This window comes from Dendrobates tinctorius, unplaced genomic scaffold (assembly GCF_039654945.1).
Source record: "Dendrobates tinctorius isolate UK_male_01 unplaced genomic scaffold, ASM3965494v1 ptg000011l, whole genome shotgun sequence".
Lineage (NCBI taxonomy): Eukaryota > Metazoa > Chordata > Amphibia > Anura > Dendrobatidae > Dendrobates > Dendrobates tinctorius.
The window spans coordinates 21,153,679-21,177,239 of NW_027361679.1; the positions used below are offsets into that span (position 1 = coordinate 21,153,679).

At 39.8% G+C, this 23,561-nt stretch overlaps 1 protein-coding gene across 7 annotated transcripts in view; it reads right to left on the reverse strand.

The window, feature by feature from the left end:
- Positions 1 to 23,561, reverse strand: part of CCSER1 (coiled-coil serine rich protein 1) — a 1,553,450-nt gene that overhangs the window by 31,721 nt on the left and 1,498,168 nt on the right. For 6 of the 7 annotated variants that reach the window (XM_073590104.1, XM_073590096.1, XM_073590085.1 and 3 more), the window contains one exon: positions 12,703 to 12,792. In XM_073590104.1, the coding sequence (XP_073446205.1) occupies positions 12,703 to 12,792 (90 nt within the window). Of the gene's footprint in view, positions 1 to 11,744; positions 11,768 to 12,702; positions 12,793 to 23,561 lie in introns of all 7 variants that reach the window. The other variant, XM_073590113.1, reaches the window with a different exon arrangement.

Genomic DNA, 23,561 nt, shown 5'->3' on the forward strand with positions numbered 1-23,561 from the left:
TGACAGGTAAGTAACGACCGCCGACCGCTGCTATGTCGCTGGTGAGATCTGCCTGTTTGGCAGCTCACTAGCGACCATTTAGCGATGCACCAGCGATCCTGACCGGGTCATATCATTGTCGGGATCGCTGGTGCATCGCTAAATGTGACGGTACCTTAAGGGAGAAAAATATCAATCAAAGCAAATTAGAGAAAGACACAGAGATGAAGGGAGCTGCCCATTAGACGCTTCACTTCTTTTCTTTTACTCCTCTTCCTGCACCCAGCTCAATTTTTTTCTCTGTTTACTTTGTCTAAGTTTTAGTATTTCAGAACTCTTTGTAGTAAGGGATTATTTTAGGTTTTTATACTGCCTAGTCTTTGGGAAGCACCAAACTACTGTCAAGTTTCTTTTGTCTAGCATAGTTTGCATACAAGGGCATCAACTTTTTTTTCATGAATTTATATTTTTGTATTAAATCATTTTTGTGCTACACAGTAACTGTGCTATCAGATGATGCTAAAAAAGGTAATTCTATATATGAAGTGAACTTGGCTCTTGCAGAACCTAAAGTTTAATGTAATTTAGAAGTCTAAATAATTTCTGCTCCAAATATGCATTTTAGACACAAAATATGTTCCAGTGAAAAGGAAGTAAATGATACAGAAATGTTCCTGTTTCATTAACACAATAATTTGAAGAGTTCCCCATTGATGCATTCAATTAAATATCAATACAAGGTTCCTTTCCAAGTTACAAATTTCAGAATACATGATATGGGTATAAAGTACTTAGTCTATGGTGACTGCAGGCTTAATACCTTCATTAAATTGTTAATGAGAGTGCAAATGATATTTGATTATGAAATGGCTTACATTTTAATAATAGACAACTGCCACGTATTTGAACTTTAACTAATCCAAGATTACAAAGGAATGGTTTGTAAAACAAGCAATTAACTTTATTCTGATATAAATCTGTATGTCTGCTTGAAAATCAAAGTGTAACATAGTACCATGTCCTTCGCAGTAAATGGCAATAAGAACACAGAGCTATTTTTTGTACTATATTGTTCAAATTATAAAAATCTTGACCTTAGTAGAGCAATGAGAAATTTCCTCCACGATATAATATGTCAGCCACCTGTTGTTTTGCTGCTGCTAAGCTTCAAAATGTATTAAAATTGAAATAAAAAGATGCTATACAGTGAAAATCTAGGAATCTTTAATGCAGTTGTGGGAATATCATTTGGTCTAGCTCTTAACTAAATTCTCGGTGGGCCACAGTGTGTTCCTGCTGGCCACCCGCCCTTTCATTTTTTTGTGTCGTTAGTAGTCAACAATTACTTGTGGAAGCAAACACACCAGATTAAGTCTGATGTTGACCTGTTCTAGGACATTCTTTGTGAACAGAGAGTGCATCCTGCTGTCTCCTACATTATGTAGGTAGCAGTCTCAGTGTATCTGTTGTATATCATGATCTCAGTTTATAGTATGTAATATGTACACTAGTCTCAGTTTATCCCATGTTATGTATGCTGCAGTTTCAGTGTTTCCTATGAGATGTATGCAACAGTTACAGTGCATCCTTTTTCATGTATAGAGCAGTCTTAGTATATTCCTTGTGATGTACACAGTAGTAGGAGATGGAAAGATTTAAAGAGTAAGCTTTGACTTGGTCAGTAGGCTTGATAAAGAACAGCTGTTTGAAAGTTGTGGGCTGTGAAATAGCAAAAATGATTTTTAGCTTGATTTTGTATTGCTGCACTTGTTGAAATAAAGAAGATATTATATATATATATATATATATGTATGTATATATACGACAGTCTATCTGTATCCCATGTGGTGCCTCTGCAGTCTCATAGAATGTTAAAGTTGGAAGGGACCCCCAGGGTCATCATGTCCGATCCCTGCTCAATGCAGACTTCAGTAATCCATCTCAGACAGATGTCTGTCCAGCCTCTGTTTCAAGACTTCCATTGAAGGGGCAGCAAAAAGTCTGACCACATCAGACAAAATTCACATATGAATTCACACCACCGAGATTAGTAGTATAACTCTCAAGGGAAGGAAAAGGGGAAGGAATGTGAATTTAAAATGTAACTTTTATTAATATTGTTTAATAATTACAATTCTAATAACTCTTTTTAAAATATAAAACCATACATCTACATAAAGATGTATATTGGATCATAGTGCGTGAATTATTCAAAGTACCACTATGATCCACTACTAGGTCCAAATTAGGTATTGGACTCAGAGATAAATTAAATTAAGAGAAATGGGGTCCCAACCATTGTCCCCAAAATTAAAGATTGGATTCCAATCTCATCATTAAGTGGTGTTATTTACATTATCATTTATTAACTGCACAAATACACTAATGTGTGTGTGGAACCCTGTGGGATACATGTGGATGAAAATAAACATCCTTGTGGTGTATTAGATAGCTCGTCAATATTGGTTAATATATTTAGTTGACCCACAGGCAAAGGGGTAAACTCCACTAATTTTGATAGCATACCAGTTGACCTATGTATAGGTTAACACTCGTGACAAGGATTATTATTAAACATCCTATAGGTGTATTGGATATTGCATCTGCAGTATGGAGTGAGGTTCACATCATAAGTAATTGCTATCGGCCACTATTAAGCCAGCAGGCAGTGTAAAGTTAGTCTGCAGTGTGCAAATAATCGTAATATTGATCAGCTGATCATTAGGTCAGAGTATTAATAAACATATGTGTATACTCTCTGATAGCATATTACTATTGGGACAATGTCTCTGATGTGTGTTTCATCTGGGGAACCGGCTTTCTTTAAGGGTGGGATCAGCCGCATTTGTACATCCTGTCACGATTGACAGGTATATCAACCAATATAAGCACAAGTTTCTTTGAGATTTGTTCTCCAATTATAAGGCAAATATAAAAATGACAGGATCCTTGAATTTATTCTTGCTGTTCTTCAGCTTAAATTATGTTAATATTGGATCAAGTTCTCAAAAATATTCAATTTACATCTTTGCTATATTTTTAATAAAAGTTATTTGAATTATAATTATTAAACAATACTAAGAAAAGTTACATTTTAAATTCACATTCCTCCCCCTCTTCCTTCACTTGGGTTATTCAATTGAAGGAGAACTTGCCACTAGAGTTGAGCGAAACGGGTCAGTCATATTCAAAAGTTGGCGACTTTCGCTGAAGTCGGGTTTCATGAAACGAAACACGACCATAGCATGAGGTCGGCCACGAGGTCGGCGACCACAGCGCCAAAGTCGTGTTTCAAAAGATGCTTCCAGCGCCCTTTTTCAGCCAATGATGGAGGACGCACACTGTGGGCAACGCGATGACATAGGCATCGGTCACCACCATCTTTGAGAAGGGCATGCAAGTGATTGGCTGGCTTTGTGTGGTGCCACAGGGGCTATAAAAGGGCGTGAACGCCGACCGCCATCTTGCTTATGCCAATCTTAGCATAGGGAGAGCTGCTGCTGATGATGATTCTGTAGGGAGAGCGTTAGGCAGGGAAGAAGAACCAAAAAACTGCTTCTGCTGTTAGCGATTTCCACTTACAACACAACACTTTCTGTGCAGTGACAGGGGAGGCTCTATTTTTGTGCATCATCTCTGTTGGTTATTAGGCTGCCTTATAAGGCTCCCTGATAGCTGCATTGCTGTTTGCACACTGCTGTGAAAACTGCTTTTTTAAAAGCAAAAATACTTTTCTTCCTCTTTTCTGCACAGTTACCAAGCGTTCATTTTTCCACCCTTTATTGTGTGCACTGTGCAGCAGTCCTGCTTATTAGGCTGCCTGCGTCAATACTTGGACTGAGAGCATCTTTGTCAGCATCCTCAAATCTCTAGTGAGATTCAAAATCTCACCAATCCTATAGACACCCTCCACCTTATCATTCACCATCCAATTTCAGCCTGTTACATTGAGGTGTAATCTCTACTGGGCCTGAGACAATAGTTCAGCGTCCTCAAATCTATAGTGAGATTCAAAATCTCACCAATAGTAGATACACCTTCTACCTTGTTTTACAGTACCATATAGCTGGTGGTATTTTGGGTACATTTTCACATGGAAGTGAGCGGGGGTTGCCAGCTGGTCCTGATGGTGGTGGTGTTGCATCTGTTGGTAGTGGCAAAAGCACAAAAGCACCTAAGGCAGGAGGTGTTGAGCCTGCGTCATTGTCTGGCTCCACAAGGCCTCGAAGGCTCTCTTTTCTGGGAGTAGGTAAACCACTTTTAAAGCCGGAGCTTCAGGAACAAGTTTTGGCTTACATTGCTGACACAGCCTCCAGCTCTCTCGCCTCCTCTTCTGAAGATTCAAAAAATAAAAGCACTGAGTCATCATTGGAGGCTCCTGGTCAGGAACAACACATTTCCTTGTGTCCTTCACCCCTACCAAAAGTGAAGGATGTGGCAGGCCACGCTACCGATTATTCCATGGAGCTCTTTTCACATACCATGCCTGGGTTATCAAGTCAAATCGTGAATTCCCCAGTCCAAGATGAATCTGACATGGAGTGCATTGATGCACAGCCACTGCTAGATTTTTCTGCTGGTACATTCACTCAGAGCACTACATTGTCCTCGCAGTGTATTGAGGCAGAATCTTACCCTGATTAAACTCAGGTTCCCCTTCCCGCATACTATACCACCTTACACGGTGACACAGAGGAAGGTGCACATGAAATTGAAGAGGAGGTGATGGATGACCCAGTTGTTGACCCACATTGGCATCCATTGGGGGAAGAGGGTGCTGCTACCAATATCTCAGAAGAGGAGGATCCACAGCAGGCAACGACATCGCAACAGCTGTTATCTGGCATGACCGTAGCAGTCCAAAATCATGTTACAAAAACCAAAAGAGTTGCAGGACAGCTTGGCCAGACGGTCATATTAGCACAGCATGCAAGGTCTCAAAATGTCTTCCATAGTAGGAAGAGTGCAGTGTGGCACTTTTTTGAACAAAATCCTAATGATCAGGCAAAAGTTATCTGTAAGAAGTGCGCAAAGACCTTTAGCCGAGGGAAAAATCTGAGAAATTTGAATACCAGTTGCCTGCTTAGACATTTAACCACCATGCACTTGCAAGCATGGATGGACTACCAAACTTCACGTACCATATGTGCACCTGCTCCGAATGAAGGTAGTCAGCAACGCTACATCGCTTCCCCCACTGTAAGCCCACCGGTTAGCACACCACCAGCAGCAAATGTCGAGGTGTCGTCGCAAGGGCAAAGCAGTCATGGAATCACAATGTTATTGCTATGAAAAACTGATTCTAGGCCATCAGCAAGACCACCAACACCATCACCATCACCAACCCTCTCAGTCCGCCTTGCCCACCGCTAGTTCCACCATATGCAGCTCTCAAGTCCAGCTCACCCTACCAGAGACTCTGAGTAGGACAAGAAAGTACTCATCCTCTCATCCGCATACACTGGCTTTGAATGCCCACATTGCCAAACTAATCTCGTTAGAGATGATGCCCTACCGGGTGGTCGAAAGCAAAGCTTTCCGCGAGCTCATGGCCTATGCAGTACCACGCTATGACCTACCCAGTCGGCACTTCTCTTCATGAAAAGTCATCCCAGCCCTCCACGTGCATGTAAAAGACCACATTGTCCATGCACTCAAGCAATCAGTGAGTGGAAAGGTGCACCTCACAACAGATGCATGGTCCACTAGGCATGGCCAGGGCCATTACGTGTCCATCACTGTGCACTGGGTTAATGTAGTGGATGCAGGGTCCACAGGGGACAGCGGCGGTGGGACAGTGCTGCCTAGCCCACGGTATAGGAAACAGTTGGCTGTAGGCGTTCGACCCTCCTTCAGAAGCGAATGCTCATCCACAGAGCGCAGTCACACGAGCACTCCATCCGCAGCTGCCAGTGTTGCACACGAGGTGTCCAAGTATCGAACAGCTAGTGGTAAGCGTCAGCAGGCTGTGTTGAAGATGATGCGTTTGGGCGACAACAGACACACCGTGGAGGTACTGGCAGACTACCTGCAGCGACAAACTGAGTCATGGCTGGGCAGTCTACATCTTGAGGCAGGCAATGTAGTTAGTGATAACGGCCGGAATTTTGTGGCAGCCATAGCCCTTTCAAAACTCAGACACATACCTTGCCTGGCTCACACCTTGAACCTGGTGGTGCAGTGCTTCCTCAATAATTATCCAGAGTTAACACTCCTGCTCCATATGGTGCGAAGACTGTGCTCGCACATCCGCCGGTTGCCCGTACACTCCAGTTGTATGCAGAAGCTGCAGCGATTGCTCCACCTTCCCAAGCACCGCCTAATTATTGACTTTGCAACAAGGTGGAACTCCACCCTGCATATGGTTCAGAGGCTGTGCGAACAGAGGTAGGCCATAATTCATTTGTGGGAGGATACACGGGCAGGCAGTTTGCAGGCAGACATGGAGTTGTCTTGTCTGCAGTGGTCGAAGCTGAAAGACATCTGTAAAGTCCTTCAGTGTTTTGAGTAATGCACCCGGCTAGTAAGCGCAGACGACACCATCATAAGCATGAGCATCCCACTTATGCGTCTGCTCATGCAAACTTTGATGCACATTAAGGAGCAGGCGTCTGCAGCTGATGACGAAGAGGAGGAGGGAAGCCTTGATGACAGTCAGCCATTGTCTGCTCAGGGAAGTCTCGTGGATGAGATGGAGGAAGAAGAGGAAGAGGAGGAGGAGGAGGATGATGGGGATGATTATTTTGGGGAGGAGGATGCTTCTCAGGGGGCAAGAAAAAATGTTGGCGTGGCAAGGTCAGGTACAGGGTTTGTGTGTGACTGGAGGAATGTGGATTTGCCAGAAAGTGCTCCTCCATCCAGCATTCGCAGTGCATCATTGACATCTGGAACATTGGCCCACATGTCTGATTATGCCTTGCAGATCCTAAAAAGGGACCCCCGCATTGCCAAAATGATGAACGATGACAACTACTGGTTGGCCAGCATCCTGGATCCACGCTATAAAGGCAAATTCCAAAACATCATGCCGCAAGAGAACTTAGAGCTAATATTGGCTAACAAACAAGCAACTCTGGTAAACCGTTTGTTTGAGGCATTCCCAGCACATAGCGGCGGTGATGTTTTTCCAATGAGCCATATTGGGCAACATGGAAGAAGTGTTTGTGGTGCACACTAGGGTGACCGCAAAAAATCGTGTCGGAATTTTGTCCGTCTGTACCCCACAAAACGATTCCCCTTTCCAGATATTGAGATAGCCAAAATTTGAGCTCGATCAAACGACGTTAACCCGTGCCGCTCGTCGCTCAAAGTTTGAAAAAATCCAAATTGAGGTATTTTAAGATTTAGGTATTTTGCATAGTCTGTTAGACTATAAAGAATGTGACAACAACATTGCAGAAATAGCCCTGACCAAATTTTCGAACCATTTGTGGTATTAGAATGCAGAGTTGGTGGGATTATCGTTTTTTGATCCCACCATTACAGACAATGAAAAGTTGTTAATGGCTAATAAATTGCTCAGTAGCACAGATAAACCATCAGAGCACGCTAGGGTTGTAAAGCCAAAAGTTAGGAAAGAAAAATTAAAAGAGGTAGGAAGTAACCGACTTTAACGACCTTCTGACAAAAGATGAAGAACAAAGCAATATGTCCTGCAAGTTGTAAGCAAATGCCCGAGCATTATATTCTGACGTTTCAAAAACTACTTTAACAAAAGCTCTAGAATAGATTAGATAACTATGTAAAATTATCAACTCATGTAGGTTAGCGTGCTCTGATGGTTCATGTGTGCTCATGAGCAATTTATTAGCCATTAACAACTTTTCATTGTCTGTAATGGTGGGATCAAAAAACGATAATCCCACCAACTCTGCATTCAAATACCACAAATGGTTCGAAAATTTGGTCAGGGCTATTTCTGCAATGTTGTTGTCACATTCTTTATAGTCTAACAGACTATGCAAAATACCTAAATCTTAAAATACCTCAATTTGGATTTTTTCAAACTTTGAGCGACGAGCGGCACGGCTTAATGTCGTTTGATCGAGCTCAAATTTTGGCTATCTCAATATCTGGAAAGGGGAATCGTTTTGTGGGGTCCAGACGAACAAGATTCTGACATTTTTTCCCCCCCATATGAGATCCGGTCACCCTAGTGCACACAGCCGAAGTGGCGCTGGACACAGGGGTTTCATGACCATGTTGTGGACTGATTTTTCAAGTACCGCTCACACGACTGGTAGTACTGCATCGATCGAAAGTGACAAGAGACAGCAGTTGTCAACTATGGTAACAAACTACTTCTCCTCCCATATCGATGTTCTCCCTTACTGGTCATTCCCCTTTGACTATTGGGCCAGTAAACTTGACACCTGGCCTGAATTGGCACAATATGCCTTACAAGAGCTCGCTTGCTTTGCTGCTAGTGTGTTATCCGAACGAGTCTTCAGTGCTGCTGGCTCAATCCTGACAGAAAAAAGGACCCGTCTGTCGACCCAAAATGTTGATGATCTAACCTTCACTAAAATGAACCATGTATGGGCTTCAAAGGATTTTGTCCCTCCCTCCCCTGCTGACACGTAGGTTGCCAGAAAAATGGCTTGCTTTTGTCCTCCTCTTCCGCGGACTTCTCCAATTACTCCATTTGCAGCTGCTGAATGTCCAACATCAACATATGCCGATTTTTCCACCTCCCTAACTGGGCTGCCTCCCCCCACAGGGCCGGGGTCACCACCTGGCACACACACCAGTGCGAGTGCCGTTGCCCCCCACAACTTTAGCCAAAAAACCCCAGTTTTCAATGCCTAACTATTATTATAAAGTAAATTAAGGTTGACAAGCTTAAGTAATAAGAATTGATGTTTTTGGCATTAAAATGGGCACTGTAGGTGTATTTCCTGTCCTCCACTCCCTGCCGACCTTGGTTCCCCATTGACTTGCATTGCGTTTCGTGTTTCGGTCAGCCTTCGACTTTTCACGATAATCGGCCGATTTCGTTCGACCCTACTTTTGAGAAAGTCGGGTTTCATGAAACCCGACTCGACCCGAAAAAAGGCAAAGTCGCTCATCTCTACTTGCCACCTCTCGTGGCAGACTATTCCACTCATTGATTACCATAACCGTCAAAATGTTGTTTCCATTATTGAACCTGTATTTTCTTCTTTTCAGCTTTGTTCCATTGCTTCATTTGTTTACATGTGCAAATGAGAATAAGGATGATCCCTCTACCATGTGACATCCCTTCAGATATTTGTAGACAGCTATTAAGTCTCCACTCAGCCCTCTTTTTTTGCAAGGGAAATATTCCCAGATCCTTTAACTGTTCCTTATAGGACATAGTTTGAAATCCACTCACCAGCTTGGTAGCTGTTCTCTGAACTTGTTCCAGTTGCAGTGCATCATATATGATGTAAGTGTAGCACTCTCAGTTTATCCTATTTGATGCATATTCATCATGTATGTGATATGTGTGGAGTCTCAGTGTATCATATATGATGTATATATAGCAGTCTCAGTGTGTCATATACAGTGTATCATATGTGATATGTACAACAGTCTCAGTGTCTCCTATGTGATGTATATAACAGTTTTAGTGTATTCTACACCATATATATGCAAATGTAGTAAGCTGATATAATCTCAAAAATGCAGTAACAGTGTATACTATGTAATCTATACAGCAGGCTCTCAGTGTACCCTATGTGATGCATGCAGTGATTTTAGTGTATCATATATGATGTATATACTGAAATGTCAGTGTACTCCATGTGATTAATACAGCAGCTGCAGTTCATTCTATGTGATGTGTACACAGCACTCTCAATGTATATACTGTATGTGATATCTGCAGTAGTCTCAATGTATCACGTGTGATGTCTAAAGAGGAGTCTTAGTGTATCCTACGTGATGTAAAAGGCAACATCAGTTTTTCTTAGGTGATAAGAAATCATTCTTAGTGTATCTTATGGGATATATTCAACAGTTTTAGTGTATCCTTTGTGATGTTTATTCAGCAGTCTCAGTGTATCCAAGTGACCAATTTAGCAGTACCAGTGTATCCTATATGATATAAACACAGAATTCTCAGTGTTTCCTATGGAATGTGCAGTACAGACTGTATTTCAAGTCTATCCTAGTAATGTATGCATCAGACTCTGTGTCTCCTATGTGTTGTATATATAGCAGTCTCAGCCTGTCCTATCTGATGAATATAAAGCAGTCTCAGTCTATCCTATGTGAAATATATGCAATCTCAGTGTACTCAGTGTACTATCTTTTCTAGATAAAGCATGCTAAGTGTATCCTATGTGATGTATACAGCAGTCTTAGAGTATCCTTTGTGATTTATAATCAGTATTCTCAGTGTATCCATGTGATTAATACCGCAGTCTTGGTGTCTCCTTTGTCATGCAAATACAGCATTCTCAGTGTCTCATATGGGATGTATATATAGCATTCCTAGTAATGTATTCATCAGTTTCTGTGTCTCTTATGATATGTATGTATAACAGTCTCAGCCTGTCCTATATGATGTATATAAAGCAGTCTCAGTCCACCTTATGCAAAATATATGGAAGTCTCAGTGTATCCTATGTGTTCTTTATAAGGCAGGTTAAGTGTATCCTATGTGATATATACGGCAGTCTTAGAGTATCCTTTGTTATTTATAATCATTATTCTTAGTGTATCCATGTGATTAATACATCAGTCTTGGTGTCTCCTATATCATGTAAATACAGCATTCTCAGTGTCTCATATGGGATGTATATATAGCATTCCTAGTAATGTATGCATCAATTTCTGTGTATCCTATGAGATGGAAGTATAGCAGTCTCAGTCTGCCCTATGTGATATATGTGGCAATTGCAGTGTATCCTATATGATCTAGATACAGCATGCTCAGTGTATCTTATGTGATTTTTAAACCAAAATTTTTAAGTCACTAATACATTGTAAGTACCAAATGGCCCTTGACAGAAAAAAAGTTTCCCCACCCCTGTTTTTTTTTAATCTGTGCACCATTTACATTTTTACACTTTTCAATCACAATATGCATTCACAACAAACATTATTCCATTATTAGGACTAAGCCAATGTGATTTATTGCAAATAACATAACCTCATCCCTCAATGACTCTTGGCTTATACAGTATATCTTCTCCTTAATGATTTAGTGTATTACAGGTCTCCAAGGTTATTTGGAAACACCTTAAATTCCATACATCTGTATTCAATATCTACTGCTATGCTGTTAAAAACAGATAACACAAAATAGCATTACTAAAATTGACAAAAGCAAATAGAATGGTACAGTAAATAACTGTTTATTCGGTTACATATCTACACGCTACATCAACCTTGATTTGCTGACAGTAAACCCCATTTCTTGTAGCACATGCATTTTAGGCAGTGGTGCGGCTACAATTATAAGCTAAATGCTTGTATACATCAGCCAATTCCAAGTGTGAGGATTGCACTGGCCGAAATGTCAATCAGATACTAAGGCATGGATTTCCAAATCACAGATTGATCAGTTAGAAAAAATCATGAAATGCATATTCATCTTTCAATAACCATTTACAGCAAGAAGCAAAACAAAGAAGGTTGCACATCACTGAAGTGAAGGAGTAATAAAGGATAGTAAAACCTTAAGAGCAAGGAAAGCCATGGATGTAGTCTGTTGCCTAGCTATGCAAATTCTAAAGCAGGAAGAGAGCTACCGATTAAAGGTATTCATTTCACAAGGAGCTGCAATAAGTACTTACAAATGTAGTCGCTCTTGGGTTTACTGCCATTATAAACATGAAAATGAAATCCCATGTAACAAAACATTATAGATTATGCAGAACAAACAAAACATGGATAAAGGACAAATCTTTTTATATATAGTGATTTTTCTGATTTTGGGCAACGGAACTAATATTAATTTAAACTAATATTTATCAATAATAACACATCAATTAGCTGTCAGATTTTTTTGTTTTTTACATACAGTACCATGAACAGTCTTTGAACATAATAGAAAGTTTTCATGCTGAAGGAAAAAAAAAGAAAACACTTTTTTCCAATTTTCTTCATTTTCCAGCTATCCTACTAAAGGTAGGATATATGATTTCTTGTTATATGGAACTGAATGTAAATAATAATATCAAGAAAGTCCTCCCCTAAAGGCATTTAATAAGTATAATTGTACGTATTTGTATTGTTAATTTGTCTGAATGAAAATGTGGGTAGATATAGGCGAATGTAAAGATACGTTACATCTATCTACAGATTACTGGGATAATGAATTGCTAAATAAAAATCGACAGTGCTCTTTTTTAATATTATCAGGTTCAAAGCATAGTACGGTGAGTTAATATTATAGATCAGTGAAACTCTTTGTGCAAACCCGGTCAACAGTCTATGTCACTGCTCTCTGGAGAAGCACAGGAGCTGCACAAATTTTTTTGTCCTTCAGGATCCGGGGATCCTCTTATTTTATGCTGTCCGGGCATGGCACACAGATGACGTCACGCTAGGTTGGTGGATTAAATTCCGCGCTGAGGGACCCAGAACGTTAGGAAGTCCTAGTAGATCATGTCCTCGACCAGAAGGCATTGTCCTGAACATTGGACTGAGTTTGTGCAAAGTGATTCACTAATATATTCTAAAAAATATATTTTTCAATGGCAAGAAATATTGCATGATATATTTAATATTTATAAAGTAAAAGCTACTTACGTTGTTAGTCACGTCATGGTTTAAAACCTCTGTCTGCGTACATTTTTCCTGTTTCAAGACATTTAATGGCTGTAAAGTTCGAGTAGCTTTCTGTAAAAAAAAAAAAAACACAAAAGGTCAACGAGGAGGCAGCAAACATCAGCATAGAGCTGGTTCAGAATTGTATTGTTTTGTGTAAGGCACATGTTTGAAAACATTAACTGTTGTTTTCACATTATAAAAGCAAAAACAATAGATATCTCTTTCAGATTCACACATCTCTTCCCGCTTGACTATGCATCACCAGCTGTTACTCTTTAGAGGAGCTGTCATGGAATTATGAAAGCTAAAGGTGACTATTTCAATTGCATATTCACATGCCCGGTTTTCGCTACACCTGCTTCCATTCTCAGGTTATACCAGTCAGTGGTCTTGAACGAGGAAGAAGTGTCAGGATTGTTCTTTTTATCATGCAAGAAAACACCTGTGAAGATCATCTAGCATAATAAATACTGGAAAAAATAGATGATGAAAGCAGTGTTTCACCTCAGTCTAATGCCTAGGAAATTATGTGTGACACCAAATAACAAACTGCTTGCTTTTCAATAAGATTAAAAAGCAACAAACATCAGAGTCCCAATAATAACAGTAATTCAAGTAAAAATTGGTGACCTGATGAAAATTAAATATTGCTTATTTTTATTAAACATCAGAAAGAAATAATGAGGGTGTGAAGAAGGGAGGTAGGATGTGTAGGAGGGAGTAAAGGAGGGAAACAGAGGGAAGGAAGGAGGGAATGAAGAAAGGAAGGAAGAGAAAGGAAAGGAATCAGTTACTGGGTAGATGTAGATTAACGTGGAATTAACAGTAACTGTTTAAAACAAATAAATAACTATGCCATATTATTAGCCACACGATGGAGAACAATGAGATGGATTTTCTAATCATTTTTAACATTTTAGAGTGCAAACAAACTAGACAGTCTGAAAATGGAAACATTCTAAGTCAAAATTTTGGTGCATAGTGTTAAGGCCCCATCACACTCAGTGATCTCGCTGAGATCGCTGATTTTGTGATGCCACAGTGATCTCACCAGCGATATCGCTGTGTGTGATGGGGATCAGCGACCGGCCCGCCTGCCGGGTACCGCTGATCGTGCTCGATCAGTCTGGGCCATTTTTTGATCACTGGTCTCCCGCTGGCCAGCACGCATCACTGGGTGTGGCAGTGAGAGACCAGCGATCAGCGATGCTGGATGCTGGTTTCCAATGTAAACATCGGGTATCCAGGAGCCACTCGGCTCCTGGATACATGATGCTTACATTAGAAACCAGCTTGCTCGCTGGTCCTGATCACTGGAGGGGCTGTCTACGTGACAGCTCAACAGTGATCAGCCTAATGATGTCCCAGTGATCCCATCCATGTCGGATCATTGGTGGGATTGCTGGGATATCGTTATGTGTAATCTCAAACATTGCCTCTCTATTTATAGTGGTTAGAAAAAGTATTTACCACCCACTCCTTGGCTTTTTACCTATTTTGTTACATTACAACTTGTACTTAAATATTTTTGTAATCTGACTTGTGTGTGATGTATCAGCATTAAATAATTTAAGCTTGTAAAGTGAGAAAAATATGTGAACAAATAACTAAAAATTGGCATCTGCATATGGATTCACCTTTTTTGCTTTGAAGCCCCTAAAAATTTCTGGTGTAGGCAATTACCTTATTCAGTCACATGCTTGGTGAAATGAAGTCCACTTGTGTGCATTCTAAGTATAAATTTGTCTGTCAAAAGGCAGCAACATGACTAATCAAGAGGCACCACTAACCAAACAACACCATGAAGACCAAGATCTCCAAACAAGTCAGGGACAAAGTTGTTAAGAAGAAGAAGTCAGGGTTGGGTTATAAAAACAATATCTCAATCTCTGATGATCCTCCAGTGTAGCATCAAATCTGTTATAATCAAATGGAAATAACATGGTGCCACAACAAACCTGGCAAGAGACAGACACACACCAAAACTCTGAGCCTGGGCAAGGAGGGCATTAGTCTTAGAGGTAGCACAGAGACTAAAGGTAACCCTGAAGGAGCTGCAGAGTTCCTAAGCAGAGACCTGAGCATCTCTAGATAAGCCCAAAATAAGTTGTACATGCTGTAGGAAGTGGCCTTTATGAAAAGTGGGAAGAAAAACAGCCTTTACTTACAAAAATTGTAAGGATCATTTTGAGCTTGCCAAAAAACATGTGGGAGAATTCCGAAATGTATGGGGGGAAGGTGCTGTGGTCAGATGAGACCAAAATTCTACTTTTTAGCCACTAAAGTAAATGTTATGCCTAGCGCCAAACCAACACAGCTCATCACCCCTAGTCCACCATCCCCAGAGTGAAATGTTGCTGTGGGAATGTTTATAGGCAGCAGGGACTGGGAAAATTGGAGTCGAGGGGAAGAAGAATGTGCTAAATACAAGAATATTCTTGAGCAAAACCTGTATGATAAGGGATTCATGTTTTGTTTTTAATAAAATATGGCTATGAGACTTTTATATTGCTGAATTCTTGTTTTCTTTATATATTATACAGCGCATAACTTTCTGGAACTTAGGTTTATAAATGACAGGGATTAAGTAACATAACAGTAGAATTATTATCTCTGAGGATAAATGCAAAAAAATAATAAGCCAGAAAACATCTTTCTACGATATTCACAGTTTCTAGTTAATAGAAATGTTTATTTTTTGCCTTACACAAATAATTGTATAACCTGATTACACATGCAGCCAAAAAAGAGAAATTTAACTCTATAGAGCTACTATTTAATATAAAAAAGATAAAAAGTGGTTAGTCATGCAATTCAATTAATCTTCAAATACTAATGTCCAACATAATAATACTGTAAACATGCATTAATATAAAAAGATAATGGCCATTAATGCACCACTCCAGCGTTTCATGTTAAATAAGCACTGGAGTGATATCACTCATGTAAGTTCCCTGCCCCTTCTGTCTTCTTCATCCGCAACTTGTGACACAAATTCTCAACATTGAAAAGTGACCTCTGGCTCGCCCAGCAGTCGCTGGAGCAATTGGTCAGGGGAAAAACTGCAGAGGCCAAACAGAGTAGTGCCAAAAATGTGAGACGACAATAGATACTAAGTATGAGTCTAGGTCCAGGGAACTTAGATTAGTGACATCACTCTGACTGGAAAGCAGGTATTTGGAAGTTGCCTTGCTACACTTGTAAGGAGAGCTTTAAACTAGAACAACATGGGAAGGGAAGCAAAAGACCAGAAAAAGCCATACATCTGAAAAATGCTATTGAGAACTCTGCTATTAGAAGTGGAAAGGAAGAACAAAGACGAAAGAATCTAATTAAAAAAAATATTGGAGAAGGAGAAACCAATCACAAACTAAAATGTTTCTATACTAATGCACAAAGCATGGGCAACAAACAAGGAGAATTGGAACTACTAACACAGGAAAAGAAATATGATGTCATTGGAATCACTGAAACTTGGTGGGACAATACACATGATTGGAATACAAGACTAGAAGGATACAACTTATTTGCAAGAAACAGACTTGATAAACGAGGAGGGGGTGTCGCATTGTATGTTAGAAATGCGTATATCTGCACAGAGATTGAAGCTTCAGAGACTGGGAGTTCTGTGGAAACTGTTTGGGTAAGAATACAAGGACAGAACAATGGAAAGGACACCATTGTAGGCATTTACTACAGGCCGCCTGTGCAAGCTGAAGATATGGATGAACTCTTTATGCATCAAATGGCCAAGTTCTCCAAAAATATGACATAGTTGTCATGGGAGATTTCAACTATCCAGACATTTGTTGGGAATCTCTCTCAGGCAAAACTAACAGGTCAAGGAAATTCTTATCCTCTCTTGCTGACAACTTTATCTTCCAAAAGGTAAAGTAGAAAACAAGGGGAACTGCTACCTTGGATCTAATCCTTATAAACAGGGAGGAAATGGTTGAGGAGGTAAAAGTGGCTGGGACCCTAGGAGGTAGCGACCATGCTATTTTAGAATTTTGGATAACTAGAGGCGGAAGACCTGTGAAGACTCAGACGTCAAGGTTAGATTTCAGAAAGGCAGATTTTAAGGGATTCAGAAAGAGAATTGGAGGGATCCAATGGCTGGATATCCTTAAAGACAAAAATGTCCAGGAAGGATGGGAAATCTTGAAAAATGAAATTCTCAAAGCACAGTTGTTAACAATTCCGAAAAGAGGGAAGAATAGGAAGCATTTAAGGAAACCAGGATGGATGAACACAGAACTTAAGCACATGCTAAAAAGGAAGCAAAAAATGTTTATAAAATGGAAAGAAGGAGGCATATCTAAAGAAGAATATAATGCTGTCTGCAGAACCTGCAAGGCACAAATCAGATTATCTAAAGCTGAAAATGAATTGAGGCTTGCAAGAGATGTCAAAAGCAATAATAAAGGGTTTTGGGCATATGTCAAAAGTAAAAGAAAAGTCAAAGATGCTATAGGATTTTTACAGGATGAAAATGATGAAATGGTAAGACAGGATGTTGAGAAGGCTGAACTTTTAAATTCCTATTTTGCATCTGTTTTCTCTCAGAAAGGAAATGTAACATCAACTGTTATTCACTGTCCTATTAAGGGAATAGAAGAATCCAGGATATCTATAAACAGAAAGATAGTGAGGAAACACTTAGCTAACCTAAATGTATTCAAGTCTCCAGGTCCAGATGAATTACACCCCAGAGTACTGAAGGAGATAGCAGAAGAAATTTTTGAACCCCTCTCCATAATCTTTGAAAATTCTTGGAGAACAGGAGAAGTGCCAGAAGACTGGAGAAGACCAAATGTTGTTCCTATCTTCAAAAAGGGGAAGAAGGTGGACCCAGGCAACTATAGGCCGGTGAGTCTGACTTCTATACCAGGAAAGATCTTTGAACAAATTATTAAACAACATGTATGTCAATACCTGGATAAGAATGAAGTGATTAAACAGAGTCAGCATGGGTTTGTAACTAATAAGTCATGTCAGACTAATTTAATTTCCTTCTATGATGGTATTACTGATTGGGTGGATCAAGGAAATGCTGTAGATATAGTATATCTTGACTTCAGCAAAGCATTTGACAAAGTCTCTCATACAATCCTTATTGAAAAAATGACTAAGTATGGAATGGACAAGGCAACTGTTAGGTGGATTCATAACTGGCTTAGTGATCGGACCCAAAGAGTGGTCGTAAATGGCTGCACATCCAGTTGGAAGAATGTCTCAAGTGGGGTACCACAGGGCTCTGTCCTGGGCCCTGTATTGTTCAACATTTTTATCAACGATTTAGATGAAGGAATTGAGGGTAAACTGATTAAATTTGCTGATGACACAAAGCTAGGAGGGATAGCTAATACTAGAGAAGAGAGAGAGAGGATTCAAAAAGATTTAAATAAACTGGAGAAGTGGGCAGCAACTAACAGAATGGTTTTTAACAGGGAGAAATGCAAAGTACTACATCTGGGCAATAAAAATGAAAAAAGCATATATAGAATGGGAGGAATAGGGCTAAGTGACAGCACATGTGAAAAAGACTTGGGTATACTAATAGATCACAGACTGAATATGAGTCAACAGTGTGATGCAGCAGCAAAAAAGGCAAATGCAATTCTAGGATGTATTAACAGAAGCATACAGTCTAGATCACGTGAAGTCATTATTTCCCTCTACTCCTCTTTGGTCAGACCTCATCTGGAATATTGTGTCCAATTTTGGGCACCACATTTTAAAAAAGACATCAACAAACTGGAGCAAGTTCAGAAAAGAGCGACCAGAATGGTGACCGGTCTGCAAACCCTGTCTTATGAGGAAAGGTTGCAGGATTTGGGAATGTTTAGTTTGCAAAAGAGAAGACTGAGAGGAGACTTAATAGCTGTCTACAAATATCTAAAGGGCTGTCACATTGTAGAAGGATCAACTTTATTCTCATTTGCACAAGGAAAGACTAGAAGCAATGGGATGAAGCTGAATGGGAGGAGACACAGATTAGATATTAGAAAAAACTTTTTGACAGTTAGAGTGATCAATGAGTGGAACAGGCTGCCATGAGAAGTGGTGAGTTCTCCTTCAATGGAAGTCTTCAAACAGAGGCTGGACAGACATCTAACTGGGATGATTTAGCGAATCCTGCTTTGAGCAGGGGGTTGGACCAGATGGCCCAGGAGGTCCCTTCCAACTCTACGATTCTATAATTCTATGACTCCAGAAGTAAAATTAAAAATCGCTGGAGTGGTGCTTATAACAGCAGAGCATGTAACAAATACTCAGGTACCTAATTTTCCAAAGTGACATACAAAAATGGGAGCTGGAAAATGAGTGTCTGCTATAAACAATTTCTTCAATTTTCCTAATTACATATCTGCACAAAATATTTTACTCCCTAACAGGCTGTAAAAACTATCATTTAAAATAGGACTTAGTATAAAGGATATATTCCTCACTTTTCCAAGGTCTCACAAGCAGGAATGCTCAGCAACTTTTAACTTAAGGCTTGATTTTCTTTCTAATAGTTGGACAGTATATTAACTTTCAGAATACCCTTGTCTTTGAACTTAAATGTTCTTAGAGTTGCTGATTATGCATACTATTATACACTCTTACTGTAGCAGGTGTTATAAAGGACAATCTTCTCTGGAATCAGATATATCTTGGCATGCTTTCCATATATAAATTGCCCCTGTATGATAATAATATAATTTATATTCATAAGGTCACTATTCAATAGCTCATATTTTTCCAGTCCTAGTTCCTTGTTCATTTTGATATAACTCATCTTATATATTATTATAATATAAGAAGAGTATCTGCTGTCTTGAGTAGATTCAGTAAACAATAATCCTTTTCTTTACTAAGCATTAGCATAAAAAGTCACCTCTCTATGTTGCAAGCGCATCCTGTGCACCATTGTAAGATATAAGTGCCTGTCCTTTTATTACCACAATTCAAAAATGTAAAGTGCTAAGTGCTAAAATGTAACAAAAATTAAAAATCTGCATCAATAAAGGGGTTTTCCAAAGAACAAAGTTAGCTTTAAACCACATTTTAATAAATAGATCTTTGAATAATATTTATGTTTGACAGTTGAATGTGTTTACAAAAATGCTCCTGTGCTGAGATAATCTTATAAATGTGCCCCTACTATGTACTGTGAAATGGCTGTGTCTGACCATTCTGGTACATGATCTGATCATAGCACATCTCCTGGGCAGGGGTTGCAACAAAAAAGAGGATACAGACAGTGCAGCAGGGGGTTACAAAGGATTCTCTCTTTTAGGAAAAACATTGCTTAAAACAGGCAGGAAAAATGTTTTGCCTCACAAAAGAATCATTTGTGAACCCATGCTGTAATGTTTGCATCCTCTCTTTTGTTTCTTTCCCTGCTCAGGAGATGTGGCATTATCAGTAGAGAAGGGCGGAGTCATGAATGTTCGAGTCCGGCAGGTTCGGCTGAACAGTAAAAACAAAATTGGGTTTGGGTAATATTACAGTACCTGGACCTGAATCCGAACCCAGACCTGGACCCCATTCAATTGAATTGGGGGGCCCAGAACATCCAGTGTTTGCCACGCTGTCATGTGAATGACAGTGCGACAAACCCTGCTTCTGATCAGCGGTAAAATTATTACTGCCAGACAGGCAGTCGCTGTTACCACGCTGTCAAAAGACAGCATGAGTATGCAGCTGTGATCGGAGGTATAAAGCTTACCTCTGGCCACTGGCATCAGTTGATTGGACTACTGCTCCCATCAGTCAACCCCTGCTGCCAGCTAATAACAGTGAGAGTAGAGAATGGCTGATGGGAATATTCATAAGTCGATGCCTCTGCTCTAAATAATTAAAAAACACCCGGGTGGGTTCCTCTGTATTTTTGATAACCAGCAAGGCAAAACTGACACTTGGGGGCTGCATCCCACAGCTGTCTTAGTTAGCAAGGCTGGTTATCAAGAATAGAAGGGTCCCCACTCTATTTTTTTATTTCTTTAAATAACTTATTAAAAAAAAACTTTGTAGGGTCCCCCCCACTTTTGACACTCAGCCTTGTTAAAGCAGACAGCTGGGTCTGGAATTCTCATGCAGGTAAGGGACCATTGATATTGGCCTCCAGCCTAGAAATAGCAGCCTGCAGCTGCCTAGAAATGGGACATCTATTAAACGCGCCAATTCTGGTGCTTTGCCCAGCTCTTCCCAATTATCCTGTAGTGGTGGAAAGTGGGGTTCATATTTGTGGGGTTGAAGTCATCTTTGTATTGTCTGGGGACATCAAGCCCACAGCTTAGTAATGAAGAGATGTCTATGAGACAACTATCTATTAGTAATCCTATAGTTATATCGTAAATACACAGCAAGAATAAAGTCTTTTATTTTAAATAAAAACAGAGCATACTTTTCTTTTTTTTACTTAAAAATACCAAACACAGTGTAATAAAACAAAAATAAAAAAATAATATTCCTCACTTGTCCAATGTTCTGTCCCACGCTGTAAGCCATGTCTGGAGATTACTAGTTTTCAACCTGAATGTTGCCAAGTTGCTACCGTCCAGGCTGAGAACCAATGATGAATGAGCTGCTGTAAGCGCAGAATCAGTGAGCAGAAATAACATCATTTAGGTTACCACAGGTCACTGAGGCTGTGCTCCCAGCCAGGCCAATGAGCTGTGGTGGCCTCCCTCCATTGAGTTCACTGCTGGCACAGTGAGAAAAAGTCTCACAGTGCATAGGCGAGTTCACCGCAGGTCAAATTCACCACAGTGAAATTCTCCTAGTGAACTGCGGGGAATGATAAAATAGCCAAGCAAACAAAAGATTAAACTTCTGTAGATGTACAACCCTATGTCAAAAAAGTTGAGACACTGAAAAATATAAACAAGAATGAAATGATTTTGACAATTTTCCCTTTCTTTTCATTTGAGAAAATTCACTCATTTAGAAATTGAAGGCCGCAACACATTTAAAAAAATGGGAACAGAACCATGTCTACCATTATCTACTATCCACTTTTCTTTTTACAAAAATCTGCTTTGGAGAGGAATGTTGTTCTATCCTTTTTTATGTTGGATTCTAGCCATTTTTGCTAGATTTTTCACTTCATCTTGCGCCAAATATTTTCTATTGGTGAAAGATCAAGAGTGCACATAGGTCAGTTCGTAAACTAAACTTTTATGTAATGCAAAGCATTGATAATGCCTTTAAAGATGTGTAAGCTGGCCATGTCAAGTACTAATTCAATCTCACAGCAGGTGTTTGAACTATGGGCTGATGTCCTCATACTGTTGAGTTTGCAGGATATGGTATTTCTGGTTTCCATTAAGAGTTTAAAATTTTAATTCATCTGACTAAAGAATAGTTTTTCAATTTTGCCTCAGTGAATTTTAAATGTGCTTTGATCCAGAGAAGATGTTTCTAGATTATATTGATATATGGCTTCTTCTCTGCATAACAATATTTTCATTTGCATTTCTAAATTGCATGGTGAACTACTTTCATAGGTAATGAATGCTAGAAATATTCTTAAGGCCATGCAGTGATTTGCACTTTTTTTTAACCCTGCTGTTATGTTCGGTCAAAAACGACCGATTTTGAACTTTAATATTTTTTAAAATATTCAAGATGTGGTTCTGAAACTTGTGGTTGATTGACTTTTCCTCATTTGAGTGGTTCTTACTATGGGTACTTTTTTTTTTTGTTTACTTTTTGCTCCACAATTTTTTATACACTTGTACTGTTCGGTCAAAAATGACTGATAGCCTTTTATAGTGCTCTCCAGCCATTTTATGAGTAAATTAAAGGAGCTATAATCTCATTTTGGACTATATATTACATCTACTACTACTTATCAATTTATTTAGGTCCTTTTGGTCCATGCAGATTTACACATACATATATTTTCTCATTACAATACTGCTGATGGATTACCTTCCAGTATAGTTATGTGCCAAATATTTTTACCATGCTGTTCATGTAAAATAGTTCAATTCAGTTCTCAACATTTCATATTGTAAATGAACATATTCTCTTTTTTTACTTGTGTTCCCTGATCTAATTTCTGTGAAATGCTGACCTGAAAGAGTACTAATAAATTCTGTCTGAAAAGTGTGTTTGCTTTAGGGTACTGTTACGCCTAGCGATGCACCAGCGATCCCAACCAGCGATATGATGTGGTCAGGATTGCTGGTACATCGCTAGGTGGTCGCTAGTGAGCTGCCACACAGGCAGATCTCACCAGCGACCTAGCAGCGGTCGGGGTTCGCTACTTACCTGTCAGATGCGGCGATCCTGCGTCCTCCCGCCCGGCTCCACGCTCGTCGTCACAGCAGGAAGCGCCACAGGAAGTGACCGACAAGGAATGGTCCAGGAGCTTCTCGCGCGATCAGCGATAACCAGCGGGGGAGCCGGTCGGAGGTAAGTATCACACATAGCGATATCGCTGGCAATATCGCTGCTACGTCACAAAATCGGTGACTTTACAGCGATATTGCTAGCGATATCACAGTGTGTAACGGAGGCTTTACTCCGAGCTCTTATCCTAAAGGGTCGGGGTGTTTTATTTTATCTTATCAGTAGACAATTGCCATAGTAGTCTATCCAGCTTCATTTTCAGTCCAGCTGGAGAGAGCAGAGAGGACATATACAGACAACAGAGTTCTGAAGGATCATCGTTACAGGTATGTAGCAGATAAACTATTTTTTTATTGTCAAAGTATTCAATTCTTTTGATTAGATGGTATAGTGTAAAGCAGCAATTGATAAAATGAGTGCATGCTTATATGGATGGTCTTGTTTGCGACGCTCCAGCATCACAATCGCAGTGGATTTCTCAATGTGTGATG